Raw genomic sequence first — 21084 nt, 5'->3', positions numbered from 1 at the left:
GTCAGTCAGTTGTATCTGATTTGTAAATACCAAACTAAATAAATTTCATAGCGGACATCAACCAGATTTGAAATGACTATGTGTGGAAAAGAGGCCCATTGAAATCTCAAACAAGAGAAACTGAAACTGTTGGCAGCAGGCAAGAACAGCTTTTTCTGGAATATACACAGAGCATTTTACAGGTTGGTTTTAAACTATTGTGGAAGGATCAGTATGGAAGTGATTTTTACTACTGTTATTACTAGAATCTGTTTCCTGGGTTGAAACAGAAGACGCAAGCCTTGTGCCACAAACTGTCATCATGTAGCTTGTGCTCCCTTATTCATGAAGTGCCACAATTCAGCTATTTTAATCATTTCCTTGCAGGCATAAGCACTGCCTTTTTTCTTTGGTTTACTACTCTTGAAGTGGATCTTCCCAGGTGTGTAAAATCTTCCCTTTTCTTCTTTTATAGCTGAGACTACTGCTCACACCACACCCAGCAGTTTCTATTTTATTCCTCTCTGCCACATTTTTCCTTGGCTGCTAATACCTCTGTGCTTCTTTTTACATGTCTGAATCTAGTATATCTCAGCTGAAAGAGACCAAAATGCGTGAAACCCCTCTGCATTGAAATCTGCTATGAATTCACAGGTACACAGAAGTTAATGATTCAGATCCATCTAACTCTCAAACAGCATTACCAAGAATTATGATCTAGTACATTGCATAAAAACATACAAGCCAAACCTCTGTTTTTGCAATTAGAAAAATGGCAATTTATGTAACTTTTAATTTATATCTGCATCAGAAGCTCCTACTCTGGTAGGGGTTACAGAGAACCGTGAACTCTGTCTTGGCATAAACATGCCAGAAGATGCGTGGGTCTCTTGTGCTTGTACCCTGTTTAGCATGGTTTAGAGATTTGATTGCTTTTACCTTACATAGCAAGAGCAAAAAGTAAACAAACAAACAAAAAAAGGTAGGGGTGTATGTCTGTTAATGAATCAATATAGTTGCATACACATAATTTAATTATTTAGGCAAGAAATTTAACCAATACTGTAGCTAGTGTTGTTACACCAATAGGTATTCCAAAGGAAGTTTCCAGTGCTTCCACCAACACTCAGTTTTCTCCTAAAAACAAACAAAAAAAAGTTCAGACAATAAGTACCTCACTAACTGGTCAGCGATTTTTCACAGCTCGGTTTTCCAAAACAATCACTTGGGATCATAGCTTAATCTTGTCACAATAAAAAATATCGAGTAATGGGAGTAACTTATAAAAGAATTAGGAAAATCTATAAACATATTTGTAAAATATTAACAAAGTATTTACACAGCTTCAAATCAATGTAAATGAAATCCAGAAGAGCAAAAGCATCTTTGATATTTTTTTTATTTAAAAAGATTTCTAAAAAATACAGTACATAAGAAATCTCAATAGGAATGAAAAAATAATCTGTAACTTAATCCAAATAGAAAAACCAGAAATATTACATGAATAAAATAAAGAAAGAGAAATAAAAGACAATACATTGTTTCTCAGCTGGACATACTCCTGTACTTTTAGATTTGATTAAAAGAATACCAAAGTTTCCCTGTTTTGATCTTACTCATTCACCTCGTACATTACCCATTCAGGCATAACCTGTGTTAGACCTCTTAATATTCAACAAGTCCAGTATAAACACTATTCAACATTCTTTGAAAACAGTCAAGATTAGAGAAAGAACAAATTAGTAAAATTCAATCACATGCCCATGTGTCAACTATGTCAAAATTCAGAATGCTAATTTACAAAAATCAGTATTATTTTGCAACCTGGCACTTAGATTGAAGCTGTTAAGGAGACAGAGTGATAATTTTCCATCTATAAACTACACTGTGATCTATAGTATATCAGTCTTTGGAATGTGCATAGAAATACTTACTCACCCAGAAACACACATAAATTACAATTTAGGTTTCATATTTTCTAACTTGAAAAGCACGTGTTCTACTGTAAATCTGCACTATTTTTACAGTTATACAAGCGATAATCAGATGGCCTTTGTTGCAATAACTGACTTTAATCACTCTGCCACAGTTTGGCAAGACACAAGATACGATTGAGCAATTTCAGCAGAACTGAATCCTAGGTCTAACACAGCTCACAGATACAAGTACTTCAATGAATCTTGGAGTTCAAATCCTCAGCCACTGAGAAAGCAGTACAAAAAGCTTGTGAAGACCAATGCTTTCTGAAGTATTCAGTCACACAGTATGTTGTTTAGGTACAGACACAGTATTCAGAAGTACTAATTCTTCCCAAAAGCAATTGCTAGCACCACTCACCATCACTCAGACAGTTCTGAAGTCTTGATATTTAGAATTAGATTCAACTTATTAATGCAAGATAATTTGTCTGCTAATGCAGGAGACAACTCCCAGTATATCTTCTGCACTCGTAACTATTAAAACTATTAACCTTAAAACCCACATATATAAAACAGTCAACATGAAAATGAGGTGCCTGACACAGTGTAGTAGTAACAATGGTAATTAGATTTTGATATAAACAGCATACCAAGCAGGAATTTGTCACATTTCATCTATTTTAAATAATTTTAAACAGCACTGAAATCATGCTTTGTAATGCTTGTGTATTTTCAAATAAGTATATTCACTTAATCGAAGATTTTTAGTAATTTGTATAGACAGATATTTCTAGCATTGTATTTTACATAGATTATTTCCTAACGACTGTAAAGCAAAAGATTGCATCTGTATTTCAGTTGACATATCAATATCATTATTTGTTCTATCCTGAACATGATAATGTGAACGTGAACCCTGGATTATCCTGAAATTTCCTGAATGTGAATAACAATGTGATCTGTCATATGACACCCTACCTGGTTTTTTATTAACCATGTGTTTATAAAGTAATGAGTAAAAATTATCAGGATTATCTGAAGAATAGTTCAGAACACAAATTTTAAAACTGTTACGTCTGTTAATAAAGACTGATCCATAGGATATTAGATTTATTCTTCAAATACCATGTATGTGAGAATTCAAGTCTTGCAACTGGACCAATTTTAAAAAGTTATTTTTTGACACAAAAGCAGCTTGATCTCCAGCTGCTAAATGTACCTGTGGCAGCACAAGAACATTGCATGTACTGGCTTAGGTCAGGAGATACTGACTTGGTCAACCACAAAGTAAAACCAACTTGAATTATATACATCACAATGCTTAAGGTTACAGAAAGCTCCAGCTGTGCTTTATTACAGAAAAAAACCCCGAAAACCATAAAGAGGTATGACAACTTCTTTCTGTGTATTTCAGTGTACAGAATCCATAACGGATTTGAAATCTCTTAAGCAACTGACTGCTTGCTCTCAACCCCAACCCAAATGGAACAAGGGAATTTGCATATCAAAAACTGTATTTCTTTTTAAATCAAACCAATTCTTGGTATGTTCACACCTTCCCAGGCTTGTCTACCAGTGTCTATTCTGGCCAAGACACAATGAACATGACTGCAGGCAGGACTACTCTATGCTGCTGTGCACTCAGTGAGAAGACAGGAGAAGAGCCATCAAAGTTGAAAGTGAGCAGAGGAATCAACAGAACTCATTCAAGGTAGTAACTTTGCTACGGTAGAGAATTCATGACAACAGAAATGCTTTTGTCTGGGTAAATGAGACTCAAGTACAGCCATGAAAGGTCTGATCCCTTACATAAATCACAATGGTAATTGCTCACAAAGCAGAACTTCCTCCTAGGACAAGACAATGCTTCTTGAAAACATTCTCATCTGCACTCTATTGACCCTTCCTACCATGCAGACCTATTCCTGAAATACTGAGTGTCAAACAGCAAGTAGTTTGGCCAAAAGATCTGGAGACAAATGAGAAGTCATCATCAACCTGATTTGAAGGAGATGCTACCTGCAGCTTCAACTTTTGTGTCACCAGCTGAGGTTATTTTACAGTCTAACTCCTTCTTTTTCAATCAAAAAAATTCATCATGCCATTAATTGCAAGAATCAACTACTCAGCAGGAAAATTAAGTTATCCACACTTAAGCAACTCATCTGCTTGAAACAAAGTGCAAAGTAAGCTTCTAGAGATCTGGGACCTCTTGTTTCAAAGGTCCTTCAAGGACCGACACTAGCTAAAGCACTACAAAATCTAAGGGCCACCAAGCAATAATCTCAAAGAGTGATAAAGCGAGCCTCTACCTCTTTATCTGATGTTGATAGATAGTTGGAAGGTAAGAAGTTGATGCCTACGAGAATTGAAAAAGCACAGCATGTGCCCACTACTCATTCAGCCTAGTTAAGAGCTAACAGAGAGCCACGCAGTGGCAACCAGGTGTGAATAACAGCAGCTTACATTAAGGGCAGAAAAGAAAAACTCTTTCAGAGGGAAATGGTCTCACTGAGAAGGGACAGGCCCTGATCAGTGTATACATTGGGCTTGTGCTAAGTATATACAAACCTGTCTGCAATTAGTTTTACCGGCATTGCTGGACAGCTACAGTGCTGCTGGATCACTTTGTTAGATTCAAACCTTTGTCCAAAGACGTTAACATCAGAGACGAGATTTTGTGGCTAAACAAAAGCTAGTAACTTCTTGAAGTGCAAAAACCAGAACAGTACCTTTGTCTTCTGACAGCTAACTTTCAACCGGTTACAAGACTATAAATGAAAGTGTATTTCTTATACACAATGCTAAAAAAAATCAATTATGCTTGCACACATAACATAACTGTAGAAGTACCAGACTGAATTAGAAGTACTAGATGGCACTAATTAAGATCCACACTGTTTTACACAACTCTTAATTCTTCAGAAAGTACATTTACATTTTATTTTAGTAATAGTTTAGAAGTCCTGATAAAGTATTATTGATGGGAATATCTGTAGAATAAGTGACAGTTTTTGTGCAGAAAGATCAAGACTCCACTGCACAAAAGCCCCCACTTTTAAGGCAGGCATTCTTGTTGGGATATTGAGAAGAGCCAGTCAGTAGCATCTGTCTTTGTGATATGTTGTTCCAACAAAGCTACATTAGCTTCTTCTTTGTTAGCTGGAGCAAAACTGATGTGTGATGAAGACAAAGGGTGGAGATAGCCAAGTTAAATAATACATCTAAGGGACAGCATCCTCAAATATTTGACAGGAATACTCTGTTCTAAGTGATGTACTGCTGGCAGGAAGGCTGGCCAACTACAGTAAATAATGCAGTGCAAAATAAGGTGTTTTATATTAACTCACAATTTCAGGTGACCAGAAAACTCATTCATATGTTTTATCTGAGTGCAAAGCTGACTTGAAAAAGCTTCTCTTTCACAGTACTGCAGAAACCCTGGTCTTGCCAACTACATTGCTTACATGGGCATACAATAGCCTGCTATAGCACAAAAAAAAGCATGAATTCGTAATTTCTGGAAAGTATCATTTATTGCATAAAACCAGGCAACTGTGAGACCAGCACTGAAAGACATCATATAATGACAGCATGCGTATTTAACTCCTGCTCTTTGCAATCTCAACTTCATTTGGTAAACTTTGGTAATAAATCAAAACAATTCTTTTGGCCCCATCTCTGTCTTCCCTGTGTTTCTATGAATCTTCCATTCACATTACCCCACTTTAGATTCAAACCCAGGAGGAAGCTGCCTGATTCAAAATCTGTTCTGCCACTTGGTTCTTAGATAGTTTCTTATTTGTGAATCCTCCTCAAGACTGAAAATGATTGTGTATCTCAACTATTCTACCAGCTGTTCATTGGAACCTGCCCTGCAAACCAACAGATCAGAGGACAGGTTGGTAAACATTAGTGTAGAATCTTTTTGTTTTAGACATGAAGATTTTTCAAATGAAATCTCAGTATCTGATATTATGAGAAGATAGCACAGCAGTATTGTTCAGTCCTACCAGCAGCTACCCCATACTGCAGATAAACCAGCTATTTCAAATGTTTTCAGGTTTTTTTTCATTACTGCTTTGACTTTTCTTTGCACCCCTCAGGAAAACAAATATTGCTAAGTGCTCAGTACAGCATATATAGCTCTGATGTTATATTAGGATGAAATTCATTAATACTGCCTCTAAGATTTTTTTAAGTTAATAAAAATGACAAGCGCTAACTAGCCTTAGAAGTGCAGTTTCTACTAAAATAAAAAATCATGAAGGAAAGCTGGAGGGAAAGAAGTGGGATTTCAAAGTAAAGGTTCAAAGTATTTCAAGGATTTCAAGGTTTAAAGGATTTCAAATTAGATCATAAAAGTCTACGTGATCTCTTCCTGCTGGAACAACTCTGTGAATCAGTTTCAGAAACATCACTCTGAAAAACTAACAACATGACAGGGTCATTGGCTAAGATTTTAAGAAAAATATTTTGATTACTTTTACACTTCTTGAGGCCTGTCACACAAAGAATAAAGCTCAATGCCTCCTAAAAATGAAGCCTCTCCAAATTCTCCCTTCTTTTCTCCACATACTCAGAAATGGGATAAAAAATTAAGTAACTGCTTTAATCATATAACATATTAATTCCTAACATTAAGGATGAATGGGAGACTGAGAAAAAATACATTTACCAAAAAAAGCCACAATATGAAAACATTTGAGAAATTGTGAATCTGTGAAACCACCATTTTCATTTGAGAAACAGGCAAGATTTTCATGTATATAATTTACTTAAATGGACACCTGATACTTCAGCCTGAAGGTTCTTCTTTCGGACATTTAAGTAATTTAGAATGTACAGGGTTTTAATTTTTAATTTCTAATTGATCTTTTGGAAGAAAAGTCCAATGGTTCTGAAGATTTTCTAAATATCCATGGTATGGTGCACTTTGACCTGTGGCAGGCCTGAGGCAGGGTCTTCTCATCTAAGATGTACTCTAGTCCTGCAGAGCAAGACCCACGGCTAGCATGGACCCGCACCCAAACCATGCAGTTCTCGCTCCCTGACACCACCCATCGCGTCATAATGATGCGGGCAGCTGGGCACCACCCCCTGGCATGGCACAAGCCCATGGGTGATGACTCGCGGAGGTTTGTACCTATGGTTTACTCCCAGCGTGTGCCACATCAGCACTGGTTCCTCATGTCCGGCCCCTCTTGTTTGAGAACACTGTGATACAGTGCACAGCGTGACATTTGGGCGGCTTGCGGATTTTTATCCCCGCAAAGCGGGTCCTATTACTTCACCGTGTACCATGTACAAAAATTAAGTATACTGTTTACAATGAAGGCTCCTACCATCAAGCATGTTCTGCATTACAGATTTGGTTCTCCATGCATGGCTAAATTAACTGAAGCAATGACATCATAAACCAGAAAGAGTAAATATATTCCCCCGCAGCGAATGCATCAAGAATAGTTAACTTTTTGATCCTCTTTCTTAAACTTCAGAACGGTATGAGCTGCTAACTGTGACAACTGATTGGCATGAAAAACTTTTAAAAAACTACTATTTTTCTCATTAAACAGATTTAAATATTGGCACCCCAACGTATTCACTGAGACTGTAGTAGTGGAATTATTTTAAAAAAGAGAAAATACAGCCATTACCTTATAATGTACAGGCACATTCTTTTTAACTTCAAGCACTGCTCCAGGCTTTCCACCCACTTTCCTCCAGCTTCCTTTTGTTTGGTATGCTGCCAATACCATCTTAGAGAAAATTTAAACTCATGTCTGAAAATGCCGTGAAAAAAATGGTTGAACACGGCTTGAAATTTAAATGACGAAAATACTGCATCTATTTTTAAAAGGAGAGGGAAAGTAAAGTTGGTTCAAATGTTAGAAATTTGCAAAAGTTTGAAATTAAAATTATTTTTAAGATGCGCTTTAGAACTTTCAATGGATTATCAAAATCGTTAATTCAATAAAGGGAGACCCAACATGGGCAGTGGCTGTGTTAAGATTTTAAAAGAGCTGATCTAAAAGTTCATTATGAATACCACCCATGACAAACCTAGCCCTTCTTTTTGAATGAACTGTTCACAAATAAACTATTACTCCCTCCAAACACAACCTACGTATATTACATCTCGATTTTGTGCTTTGCATGGCTGTCATTTAAGGTGGATCCTACTCCTGTTAAGACAGCAAACACAGTAAGCAGCATAACAGAAAACACTGAAGCTGTGAATATCTCATAAAAATTCACTTAACTTTCAAAAAAAAAAGCTCTAATGCTGTATATACATAGGGCTATAACAAATTACATAATTTTTCCAGACACAGCAAAGCAGAGCCAGTACTTTGGGACTTGCCATTTTAGCAGCTCTAATCTTAAGGATGCTTTCTTTGGTTAAGTACTTCCAACAGTTTAAGGGCCCACAACATGCCATCTACACCCATTAAACCAGTTAATATACATGTTAGTAGCAAATATCTGTATTTATGTATAAATACTTTAAAATATTTTCACATATATTTCCAATATACAAACACTTAGACCAGTTCCAGCCAATCATGACTAAACAAAAGTTAAATACAAAATTTCTAACTTTATTGACAATATACTCTTCTTTATGGTACATTGTGCCAAATAATTAAATCTTCATTTTAAAAAGTAATCTTTCTAGTATTTGCACCATACAACTTCTCTGTTGAAGTATTGCAAAGAAATCCATGGGATACAGGGAAAACATGCTTTCTATCTGCATATTTTACCCTGGAACGTTTCATCACTTTTGTTGACATAAAGACATGAATATTTTTCATTAAGATCACATCTGTGCAGAAGATAACTGTAAAATGTAAGATTGCTTTATATAAACACATACATTTATATGTATTTATAAAAACCTCTCTGAAAAAGTTTTAGGAAGAAGTCTGTCTCAGTTGTAAATGTTATCTTTTATAGTGCAGTGCTGCAGGATTACTGCTGCATATCATAAATAAATGGCAGTATCAGGGAGTTTTAAACACATGTAGCAGAAAAAAGACATGAATACTATCTCAACAGACCTACTAATAAAAAAACATTCAAGGCAGAATAAGACACTTAGTGGGAAAATTAACAATCAATGTAAACTTCAGTGTTTCCTACCAAAAAAAAATAATCAAAACAGCCAGTATCAAACAAATAAAGTGTGACTGCATTCCAGTCATTTGGGTTTGTTATTAATCTCAAAGATGAAAGAAATCCTTTTGGAAAATTAATCTGACAGTAAATATGCCTAAAATTAAACCTACAACTTGTCTTAATGTAAGAACAGAATCAAGACTACTATTAAAATAAAGCCTGGGGCACATTGTGATGCCTATGATTGGTGGGTGGATTTCAATTGACTCGAAGACTGTCATAGTCTTACTATCATAAAACCTGTAACGCACATCCAGCATGGAGGACCCATCTGTGCCCACCATCCATCTGTTTAGATGTGACTGGCAAAGTGGTAGGGAACTCGCAGTGGTTGTCTCTGCCTGAAAGGAATAAACCACAGGATCTTCCAGTGAGTGCCAAAAACTTCTGAGAAGGTCTGCTGCCATGGCTTTCGGGGCTTCGATCTACAGAAGACAGCATTATTAGTGAAAGACAGGACACCCATGGTGCACTTCAGTCAGCTAGAACAATGCAGGTTGGCTGGGGATCCATTACTGGGCTCTGATGAATTGTGTCCCAGCATCACAAATACTTTTCTTTCATTATGGCATGCAGCTGAGACTTAACTTTGCAGAAGGAGAAACTATCCGCATTGTCAAACAACCAAAGGTAACTTCTGAAGTAGAGAAGTACCTCAGAATCAATTAAATGTTTGTCAAGACACAGCAGAAAGCGTCTTTTGATCTGTACTTTTGGAAGAAAATAATAGTTCCACTGGCTTTGGGCAGGGAAGGAGCAGGGAAAACGTGAGGCTACTTTTTGTACAACCAATTTAAAAGAGTAGTGAGCTGCTGCTGCTAGAGATAAGAAGTACAGAGCACAGGACCATGCAAAATAATCTTAACAAAGTGCCTTCAGTTTCCTTTTTCTCTCAGTTAAAAACCCCCTCAGCTACTCATTTAACTTTTCAGAAAATAAATGTAGACATTTTACAGCACTTACATGTCTTCACAACAGTTTGACATTTTTTCTATACTTGTAGTGTCCTGTTGAAGAGAAAACACAATGAGAAGGTATTTATTTACAATCCTAACTGTTAAAATGTCATGAAAGCAACTAAGTAAAACAGGGAATCAGTTCTTAGTACAGAATGCTTTTGCATTAGTCCAGTCAGTTACATATTACTCATACCCAATATTAGTTTTAAACGGCTGTGAGATAACATGCACAAATGTACTCGTTCTAGAAATGATTTTTACGAACATGATGTGCAACTATACTGTGTAGTTTTACTATGACAGCACACACCACGGAATGTCAACAAAACCTTGCAGCTTTATTACAGCTAAAATTAATTCAGGTTTAACAATTAATTCATGGGGCATTTAGAAGTTATGTGTATAAGGCATACTCTTGCCATACATTTCATAAGCACCCATTCCAGACTTGGAGTAGACCACTGAGATAACTACAGGAAAATTTAGTAAAACGCAACTATTAACATATGTAGTATTTCAAAAAGCAGGAATTATTAAGAAGTTTTAAAATAGTTATCTTCAGGAGTACTATAATGCAAACAGCACCATTAGGAATACACCATCAGTTTCTATAGTTGCTACAGGTAAATACCAAACATAAAAATTATTCTTAAAATGTAACAAAAAGTAAATAATGTGCAGAGTAGAGGCACCCCTGCAGTGAACAAAATTTAATTCATACTCTACTTTTCTGAACATGATTAATGCATCAAAAAGTTTTATAATTAAAAAATCAATTTAAGCTTAGATCATCCTCAAACAAAACTTACAACCACCGACAACAGCACTTTTTTTCTCACTTTTGCACTACATATTTAACAAAAAAGCTTGCTTTGTAAGTATCACTTCAATTTAAACTCCAGCAGTATTGTGGTTTTCAATGCACATTCATAGTTCATTGTGTCCCACAATCACTCGTGAGGTCCAAAATACAGTAATTGAAATACTTCTCATCGTTCCATTTCCTTTTCATGCCAGCTTGATATTTCCCTTTACTGTTCATTGATTTAGGCATGTGCACAATGCACCTGTCAGATTACACTAGCGTTTGAATGAAACCGAGAGCTAGTCTCTATTGTCCCGGCCACACAGTTACACAAGGACTGTGGTTTAATTAGGCTGTGACTTCATTGTCATCTGGAAACACTACCTAGCAATAAAACCATACTGTGTTCCTTGAGGGTTCCAGACATCAGTGCATCCACTTCAATGCAGGCACTGCTGGGATTCTGCCACCATCTTTCATAAAGCTTTGAAGGGGAAGGGTGAAATGCAAGTGTGAAATAATGTACGGGAAGCTGCTTCCCCACTTCACCAGGATGGGTGGCCTCAACTCGCCTTGCCAAATTTTGTCCTAAATCCTCTTCCCAGCTCTGATGAGTTTTGGAACAGGATCCCTTACCACATGCTAAACGGCAAAAATCTTAATTCTGCCCATGACCTACCCAGCTGAATTCCAGATGCGCTACAGCGAAGGAGAGAAGTTCCCTCTTCTCACGCCAGCCCACCGGGATGCACAAGTTCTTCCCTGTTTGTGCAGAGGAGGCATGCCCGCAGCAGACTACACACACCATCCTGGCCCCACCATTAGGCAGCTTTTAACAGCGGCTCAATATTGAGAGGACTGCAGACAGCAGGCTGTAAATACTGCCTGTTGTTTCAATTCCCATAGATAAACCGCTTCTCCCCTCCACCTTACAGGCCTGTCTAGCATATGCCCCCTCACCTGCCACAGATGGCAGGAAAGCTTTGCAAGACACAAGCCACTCTCCTTGTCAGGGCAACCAGACTGTGCAGCCAAGGAATGTTCTGCTGCCAACTTTTAGCAGAAGCACCACCCTCCCTGACCACAGAAAATCACAGACAGCTTTCTGAACGAAAGGCACTAAGTAAACAGGTATTACTTCCATGACACTTTGGTGAAGTTGTAACAGCATTTTCATGAGACTCTTTCCATAACTGCAAAAATACCCAGTTCTAGCAATCATCCTCTGGTCAAATCAAAGCAGTCTACCTGGTAGTACAAAATGACATTAGTATGTTTGAAATCAATGATTGCTAATGATTTTTTTGTAGAACAGTAGAGTGCTAGTCAAGACTATAATTGATTTCTAGCTATTAAAGATTTATGTTACCATTTCACAAAAGGAGCCTTAAGACAGCTTTGGGTGCAGAAGAAACATAGCTAATATTTTTAGTATGGCTTTTTGCTGCTTCTCTGCATTGTTCATTCATTAACACTTTGTACTGCTCCCTAAAATACTGTATCTGAGATTTTTGGAGGAACTTCCAGGATGGGAACTGGAGGTTGTATTTCTTTTTAATTGTTATCATGGCATGTTACCAAGAGCTGAAAGATGTTCATCAGGGTCTGTTCCCCTCAAAAAATGTAACCCATTAAATTAATGAACAAAGTGAAAACACCAAAACAAGAACTGCAGAAAATGACTGTAAGAAAAGACTGTCAAGCTTCCACATCCTTAAAACATACTAAAGGATTTTAGCTGGATAGGAAGTCAAAGGAAATCCTTCCTTCCTTCCTTTCCTTCCTTCCTCAATGCCAACATCTACTTTAGAATACTTCTGCTCTACAGGAAAGGAATTGGGAGGAAGTAGTGAATCTTTTGCTTCTGGGATACTTTCTCAGAATAGAAAATCTTTATAGCCAATTTTAGAAGCTGTGAACTAGGGCTGGAGGGAATGGGAGGAAACACCTCCCTGAAGCTTAGTTGCTTAACAAGTGCTGGTGACTGAACTTAAGAAACCGAACAGCCCTCACAGCTTCCCTACCACAACACTGCTGTCAGACAGCTGGGCTCATTTGAAATGTTCTTTCATTTGAGAGCGAACCAATTTACCTTTTCATATGAAACTGAAACTTTGCAGCACCCCAGGAAACTTGGTAGCCTCTCCAGACACAGGACGGGAAGGAAATGAGAGGACAACAGCTGAGTTTTGGCCTGTTATTTAAGGCTTTCTTCTCAGATAGACAAATTTTTCTTCTTTTGGAGACAGGAAAACCAGAATAACCACTATGCTTCTGATTGACAAGGTGTTCTGTTCATTATCACATCTCACAAATGGCTTTCAACCAGAATATCATCTCTCTTAATTATGCATTTGACGTATACTAAGGTTTTGCTACATCAGTACTACTGTGTTCAGCCTAAGAGGCTTTGGCTGTCTGCATCTACCATCAGCTTGGATTACTATTAATACAAATAGAACTCTGCTAAAATTCCCCTCCCCGCCTAGCCACCCCCCCGACTCACAGCTAATGCTCATGTTAAAATCTTTTACAAGTGGCCCTCATCCAAAAGTTAAAAATAACTTGGTATGAGCAGACATGGCATACCTATTGAATCCTAGTGATCTCTACCTCCAAATCTCTCATAAAATTTACAACTTCATAAAGATGAAATTGACTAACCCACAACTGATTAATTTCACATGATGGGTCATCTGGACCCCCGACGTCATCATCCAGATTGGAAACAACTATTGTTCCTACACTTGATTATTCAGAGATACACACCCATTCATAAACATCTTAAAGCAACTAGGAAAAAGCCCCATACCTTAGCGAGAAAGGCAAAATAAATTAAGAGGAACCAAACACAGCAACTATTAACAATGCATCACTTTAAAACAAGAGGAAAAGGGAAAAGGAATTCTGCTCAGGACACGAGGAATGTTTTTTTTTCCTTTGAGGACTTGGTACAAGTCTGTAAGAGCAGCTTGTCTCAGTGAAGTAAGCTACTGCCACAGTTAAGACTATTATCAGAGGAACGGAGAGACATGTATAAGAGCACCAACTGAATTCTGCAGACCAGCTCAAAGTTCACTTGCAAATGAATGCACATGCACTGGTTGCACTAAGAGGAACATACCTTTCACATCTGTATTTTAATTAGCATAACCAGGTGCCTAAAAAAAGCAGTTTTTCTAAAAAGATAACATGCACTGTTTAACAAACTGTGCTATAGTATGGGATTCATCATGAACTGATTTATCATGCAAGAAGCATATGGAAAGAGTGTTTTCCTCTTACTGCTTCATGTTTTCCAAAGGAGAAGCTGTAATTTGTAACTCACAGGACTAACTCCAAAGCACGCAGCCACAATATCTGGTTCAATTTTTCTTCAGTGTCTGCTTAAAGTGATGTGTAATCAATACAGCTCTAATACGTGCAATAGAACAATGTAAGCATTATGCCATGTTTTCTTAACATAGTATTTTCAAATACTCGGGATATAAGAATTGGCAGGAAAGTACGATAAAACAGAAAGAGAAAAAACAAACAAAACTTGCAACCCTTCCTCAATTCATAGCCATTGCTTTTATCCAAAAGCAAAGGCAACATATCCTTCATCTGAACAACATATTTTTTCATTCTTTCTACCTAACATACCCCTGTTGTGTGTATGTAAATGACAGGTGAGACATTGAAGAATGTAAGATGCTGAATGTCTCATAGAAAGAATACTTCATATTTCAGAAATTTTCCTTTTTGGCATTTATTACATTGTGGGTTTACATTTGGCCACTTTTTAGCATTGTTTTCTTAATCTAAATTTCTCACATATGATAATAGGATTAATTTTATCAATTACAGTTAGGTTCAGCCTGAAAATTACTAGTTCAGTTTTAACTTTGAATAAAAGAACTGTGATAATGAAAAATGAAGCTATACTACGTTAGATCTAGGGAATACTCCTACACTCCTCTATGCTCTGAAGAATTTAGTCAAATATACTTTCAATGTATTTATCAGATATCAGAAAATGATTCAATGAAAAGATCTGATAACAAATTAGGTACACATCTACAAATATGATGATACAGATATCTTCAGTCTATTTCAAATCCATGTTCGGTGCAGACAGCTGCATGACAGCAAGACACAGGACAAAACATTATTTTTCTTGATACTTACATATAGTTTCTTAGGACAAAACTATTAAGAAAAAAAATGCTTAGGAAGGCTAGCTGTTGACCCTCCTCGCACAGAAGCCATTTTAATGGTCTGATGTCTAAATTTCACACATAATGTTTAAACAAAGGTTACTCAGCCCTCGGAACACCCAAAAATCATTATTACAGATACTTATTTTCAATTGGTGAAAGGTAATTAATTTATTTAGAAAAATAACTCTGATGTAAAAGGAAGGACTTCTGCCTTCACTGATAACAGGGAATTTTTTTGGCATATTTTTTACTCTCTGCACAGTATAAAAACTCTTTGATTAAATTTTCTAACATACATTTTTCCTTAATAAAATTGCAAATAATTAATTTCAATAAAAATATTCCTACTCTAACTCAAATTTATTCTTACATTTTAAATAGCCCAAGGAAGAGCTCTTTTAAATTAACTAAAATTTTGACGGTAAATAGGTCTTTAAGACTGTCAGGATACATGCATTAAAAATGTTAAACAAATTGCTAATCTAGTTGAGAAACATAAGGTAAAGATACAAAAGACTTGACACAGTTAACAAACTCCCATTCAAAGACCAGGACATCATTAATTCCTGACAATTTAATTTATAGCACTTTAGGCAGTCTTCTAATAGGAGATTTACCTAGACATGGATTAAAGGTAGAGATAGGAAAAGGGGTAGGGATAAAAATAACAGGGAAGATACAGAGAGACAATGTTAACATGAACTTATCTTCTGTTACATCTCTAATTTCAAATTACTGCTTAGGCTTGCGGTTTATAAACCTTTTGCTCTCCCTCTACAATTACTTTATATCTTACACTTTATTATAGCCAGGTAAAGAATATGTTTGCCTAGGAATCCTAATTTCCCCTATAAATCCTAATTTCTTTTGTGCTAAACTGAAATATGAGGATTAATAGTTCCTTGATTATATTTCTTCCATGTTTGAAAAAACAGGAAAAGTACTTAGTACTTCACTAATCAAAATAGTATTGAATAGATTATTTGAATATATAAGATACTTATTTTTAAAGACAAAAAACATTTTAGCACAACTATATCACTTGTGCACTCTGCGCATTAAAACAGAAATGGATTAACACTATGAAAAACGCAAAGAATTAAAAAGTCTTTGATTTTATTAACAGAATTACTGCAGTTACATTCTCATTATTTTGCATTTCGACCTCTGTAACATTCTATCTGACTTACTGGTTACACAAAGATTTTTAAATTTTTCACTGGCATTTTTATTGTTTGTACTTCATTTTTGCATTACACTATTAAATGAAATGATACTCCTAAAGAAAATCAACTGCTTGAAAATATTCCTTTGGGATAAATATATCAGAAAATTAATTTGCACAATTTCCCTCTTTTCCAATTTCCTTAAAAGGAAGGTTTTGTCCTTTTGAATAGAAGCCATAAGCAAAATGAACAATACTCCTTTCTACATGCTCACTCTAAGTATCAGTCACACTAAGTAAAGTAAGTAAAACATATGAATTAGTAAGTTCAAGACATTCATGTGGAGATGGATCAGTTTACAAGAGCAACAAACAATACCTAGTGAAGTAAGTTTGCTACTTGAAGCTGAAAAGGAGAAACACTGCAACAATGATAAAACATAGCACTTAACAAGTATCAACATTTTAAAACACTTCTGAGAAGAAAAAATTCTGTGGTAGGCATCACACTGTGCACCAGACAGCCTGCTGAACACCAGCTGTTAAATTATTTCCCCTCTATCCTCCCCAAAGCAAATAAAGGGAAATTTCTCTCTAACACATCCACGCAGTACTGATGCACCAGGATATTGGCATATCACTGTACACCATTCAAACAGTTAATTAACAGGAAACCCCGGTAGCATTAATTAAATTAATAAAGTCACTGTCCACTTAGTTTATGATAATACATCCACTACCTTGCACAAAGACCACGTGGTATCTATTAAATTTATAAAAGCCCATCCATTACATAGTTCTGCCCCAGAGAAACAAGTTAATTACTAAATAATTTTAATGAAAAGTTTTTGCCCACAATACTAACACACAAAAATCACATAAAATCATATTTGATGGACTACAGCGGAAAAATGAAGAACATTTCTTTAATTCCACATAAATACTTTGTTTGAACATATGGAAAAATGAAAACACAAACTGTTTAGTGTTTGAAATAAAAAACAATCAAAGGTAATCCTTTAAAATTAGGGTTCAGATTAGTCTCTGCAAAGGATGCTGTTTAACTGAAACATCTGTTAGTGTTACGTTGAGAGACAGGCCTTTTTTAACTTTGGAAATGAGATTAGTAGATCAGTTATTTGTAAGTGTCCAAGTAATTTCTAATTATTTTATCTGGGTCACAGATAATCCGCTTTTAGAGGGCTCCCACAATGACATCAGAGGATCACTGCTGAACTGATTATCCTGTTACCTTCCACCATCCATGGGAAGACAGGATTTTCCTTTTGTACAGAGGAAGAGAAAAGAAGCGGCTGATTGCTTCAGACAGGTGGCGGCCAACAAAATAAAGAATAACACAGCTCTTGAGAGGAAGAAAACCTCACATATGCAAAAGGTACCAGCATTAAAAAAGGTCAGCAAACTGAATACTTCTTACTATTGTCTGGTGCAATTTAAAACCTCGCCAGATATAAACAGATACCAAAATAATCAGACAAGCCACTGTTTAAAAAAGCATGCTATATTATTTATTACTTGTTCTACAGTAATGCCTTGTAGACCAAACATAACCAATGTCAGAATCTTACTGTATAAATAGAAAAACTGTTTTTTAACATCATTTAACTGTTGAAGTGACATGGAAGATATACAGAAGTACTTTCTTAAAGCAAAAATGGAACATGAGTGAGAGAAATGCAAATGTCAGGGCTAGTCTTGTACAAATATACACACAAGCATCCTGACGGTTCCACTTTTTTAGAAAAGCCTGAACTGCAGGTCTTTATCTCCTACAATCATAAATCAGAAGCAATCTGTAGTTGATTAAAGATACTTTCCTTTTTTTCCTCTAAGTGAACTTATGCCTTTTCCTATGAATAAATGAGTAAACAGGTTAGTTATGCATTTATTAGGAAAACAAGCATCTGCTACCTATAAAAATACCAAATGAGAGAGGACTTTTTAAAAAACACATCAAGAAAATATGTCTTGGTAAAGCAAGCAAGTTTCTATATACCATTTGATTTAGCTTTCAACTGAATTTTATTATTTGATGAGGACAACATAGCTACCAAAAATAGGTAATTGGAAATAAAACTAAGTTACATTTTCTTCTAGGTTAAGTGCAAAATATTCTTTTCTAGATAAACTTTGCATTTGCCATTGCAATACAGATCATTAATAAGTATGGGCAGTAGTTGCACAATACAGTGAATGTTCTAGAATTTTTTTTTGTGGAAAAATTAAAATCTTTCTGAAGTGGAGCTATCTATCTCAAGCAAAATCATAATTTACCTATAGATAGTATTTTTACTATTTATGACATACCACCAAACAAAAAAGCATCTTTCTACCTTCATGGAGTTGGAAAGTGTCTATACTATCTTGTTATCCTGTAGTGGCTGGCTGAGGCAAAAGAGGACTAATTGCTTGCAGGAGTAGAAGCAGCTAGAAGTAGTCTGAAGTAAGGGTTCCAATAATTTAAAAAAAAATAATTAATTCTCATAGGAGGACATCTAGTTTTTCTAGGGTGCAACTGGCAAAAATCTTTTTGTCCTTTTTTTCTTTTTTGTTTATTTACTGTTTTATGCTAAGCTTGCTTTTACTTCTCAAGCAGTGTCATCAAAAACCATCGCGCCGTCTAGGAATGTAAGAATACATGCCCATTTCTAGTTAAAGAATACAAAATTCAAATTTGCACTACAAGCAAAGGCAGGGAATAGAGGACTAGCAAAGCAAGCACCGAGCATGGAAGATAAACAGGCCTTCAATATAAATGCAACATAATTTTGGAAATTACATCAGACAGTGCGTTAATCATTGTTGGAACCGATTTCTTCCACCTAGTTCTCTAGAAACATGAGAATTACATGTAAAAAACCTGTCACGCTGAGTTTTTAAAAACAGTATCTTAGAAACCTACTGTTCTTAGATTAAGATCTTAAATTTCTCCCTATTTCAGGGACATAGATTAGAGAGAACATAGACACTTCTATTTCCAAAGCAGCCAAAAAAAGAAGTTCCCCAAGAGCAATCTCAGGTATATTCTGGAAGAAGTACTAAAATCTGGGATAATGATGACAGTAAAGGCAAACAGAACTTGCGGAAAGCAACTGGAGGAGGAGGATGAAAAGACCATGTGCCCCGTCTGCTACAAGCGTGTTTCACAGATGCTGGTTTTTAGGGAGAAAGCGCTCCTCAGCTGCTCCCCTCTCCACTGGAACAATTCATGTCAAAAGTTCCTCTAAGGACAGTTTTTGCCAACCAGCTGTTCCCCTCTCATTGTAGGAAGTCACCTCCCTTGCTCTTTGGCTTACTGAAGCTCCAGACGAGATATGAATAGCCTTGTGCTAATGATACTCTAACAGTGATACCACAATAACAGAGGTGACAGACATACTCAGAGAAATTACTGCTTGTTAGGTAACTTGGTCTATTAATCACCTCAAGCAGTACAGCCTTAAGAAAATTCTCCGTGCAAGAGCCAAATTTGAGCACGCAAGGCACAAAGTTTTTATTTTAACTAGAAAGCACTAATACCTGAAAGTTTTTATTTTAACTAGAAAGCACTAATACCTGTTGAACACACATGAAACAGGGTAACAGCAGATTGCATGCATTTTTTTCTTAAAGAACATTTACATAATGGATCTACTGTTATAACCAGTAAGAGTGTCCTGATTTGGGCTGGGATGGAGTTAACTTTCTTCTTAGTAGCTAGTACAGAGCTGGGGTTTGGCTCTGATGTGAGAACAATGTGAGATGTGAGATAGCTTTGGTTGTTGCTGGGTGATGTTTATACCAAGTCAAGGACCTTCCAGTTTCTCGGGCCCTGCCAGCCAGAGGGCTGGAGGGGCACAAGAGACTGGGAGGGGACACAGCCAGGGCAGCTGACCTGAACCAGCCAAAGGGATATTCCATACCATGGGACGTCATGCTTGGTATGTAAACTTGGGGGGGGGCGGGGTAGCTGGTGGAGGGGGGAATCGCTGCTGGGGGACTGGCTGGGCATCAGTCAGCAGGTGGTGAGCAGCTGCACTGTGCATCACGTTTTCCTTTCTCCCTTTTCCTTTGGATTTTATACTTTTCCCCACCTTTCCATTATAAATGTTGTTGTTGCTATTATTAAATACTGTTGATATTAAATGTTATTGTTCTGACATTTTTATTCTGTTTAAATTATTAAATTGTTCTTATCTCAACCCTCAAGTTTTACATTCCTTTCCTATTCTCCTACCCACCCGTCTGGATGAGGGGGAGTGAGCAAGCGGCTGCATGGTGTTTGGTTGCGGCTGGGGTCAAACCACGACAAAAAGTTAGGCAATGACAGGTACAAAAGATCAGAAGACTGCACACCACCAATGAATTTTGGCAAGTGCCAGCACACACAGCAGAATATTCCACCAGCACTTAATAATGTGCTGTTTTCCCTTCCTGTATTAGCTACTGCCCTGTTCCAGAAAAACATGCTGGAATGTATCAGATATTTCCTTTCCATTATATGTTCAGTCGGACAATATTTTTTGACTTTTGAAAAAAAATTACCGAAGATGAGAAAATGGCAGTATTTCCCTTTAAAATCTTCTGCTTGTCCTTATGGCTTGTCAAACTATCACTTAGCTCAATTCTAGTAAAGAGCAACTCTGCTTATAAAAATGCTGTATACAAAGGTCACAATGCAAATTAATTCTATACATTCAACTTAAATCTTGCTGCAGTGGTAAAAGGATAGACTTCTGTAAATATAAAGAATCAGCACAAGTGCTCTGACCTAGGGTACATACCATGCTTCATAATGCATGCTACATTCCACTCACATTTGAGCAGAGCCACCAGACTGTGGAAATCAACCATAAACAATGAAGCACGAAGT

The 21084-nt window shown here is 36.5% G+C and overlaps 1 protein-coding gene across 4 annotated transcripts in view; it reads right to left on the bottom strand.

Moving 5' to 3' along the window:
* Window positions 1-8479: 8479 nt before the first annotated feature.
* Window positions 8480-21084, bottom strand: part of ZDHHC21 (zinc finger DHHC-type palmitoyltransferase 21) — a 39222-nt gene continuing 26617 nt past the window's right edge. For all 4 annotated transcript variants that reach the window (XM_037373180.1, XM_037373183.1, XM_037373181.1 and 1 more), the window contains 2 exons: window positions 10044-10087; window positions 8480-9505 (listed from right to left, as the gene is read on the bottom strand). In XM_037373180.1, coding sequence (XP_037229077.1) covers window positions 9373-9505; window positions 10044-10087 — 177 coding nt within the window. In that variant the 3' untranslated portion in view covers window positions 8480-9372. The remainder of the gene's footprint in view (window positions 9506-10043; window positions 10088-21084) is intronic.

The sequence above is a fragment of the Falco rusticolus genome, chromosome Z, assembly GCF_015220075.1.
Source record: "Falco rusticolus isolate bFalRus1 chromosome Z, bFalRus1.pri, whole genome shotgun sequence".
NCBI classification, from domain to species: domain Eukaryota; kingdom Metazoa; phylum Chordata; class Aves; order Falconiformes; family Falconidae; genus Falco; species Falco rusticolus.
This window is presented reverse-complemented; position numbering and strand designations above follow the sequence as displayed.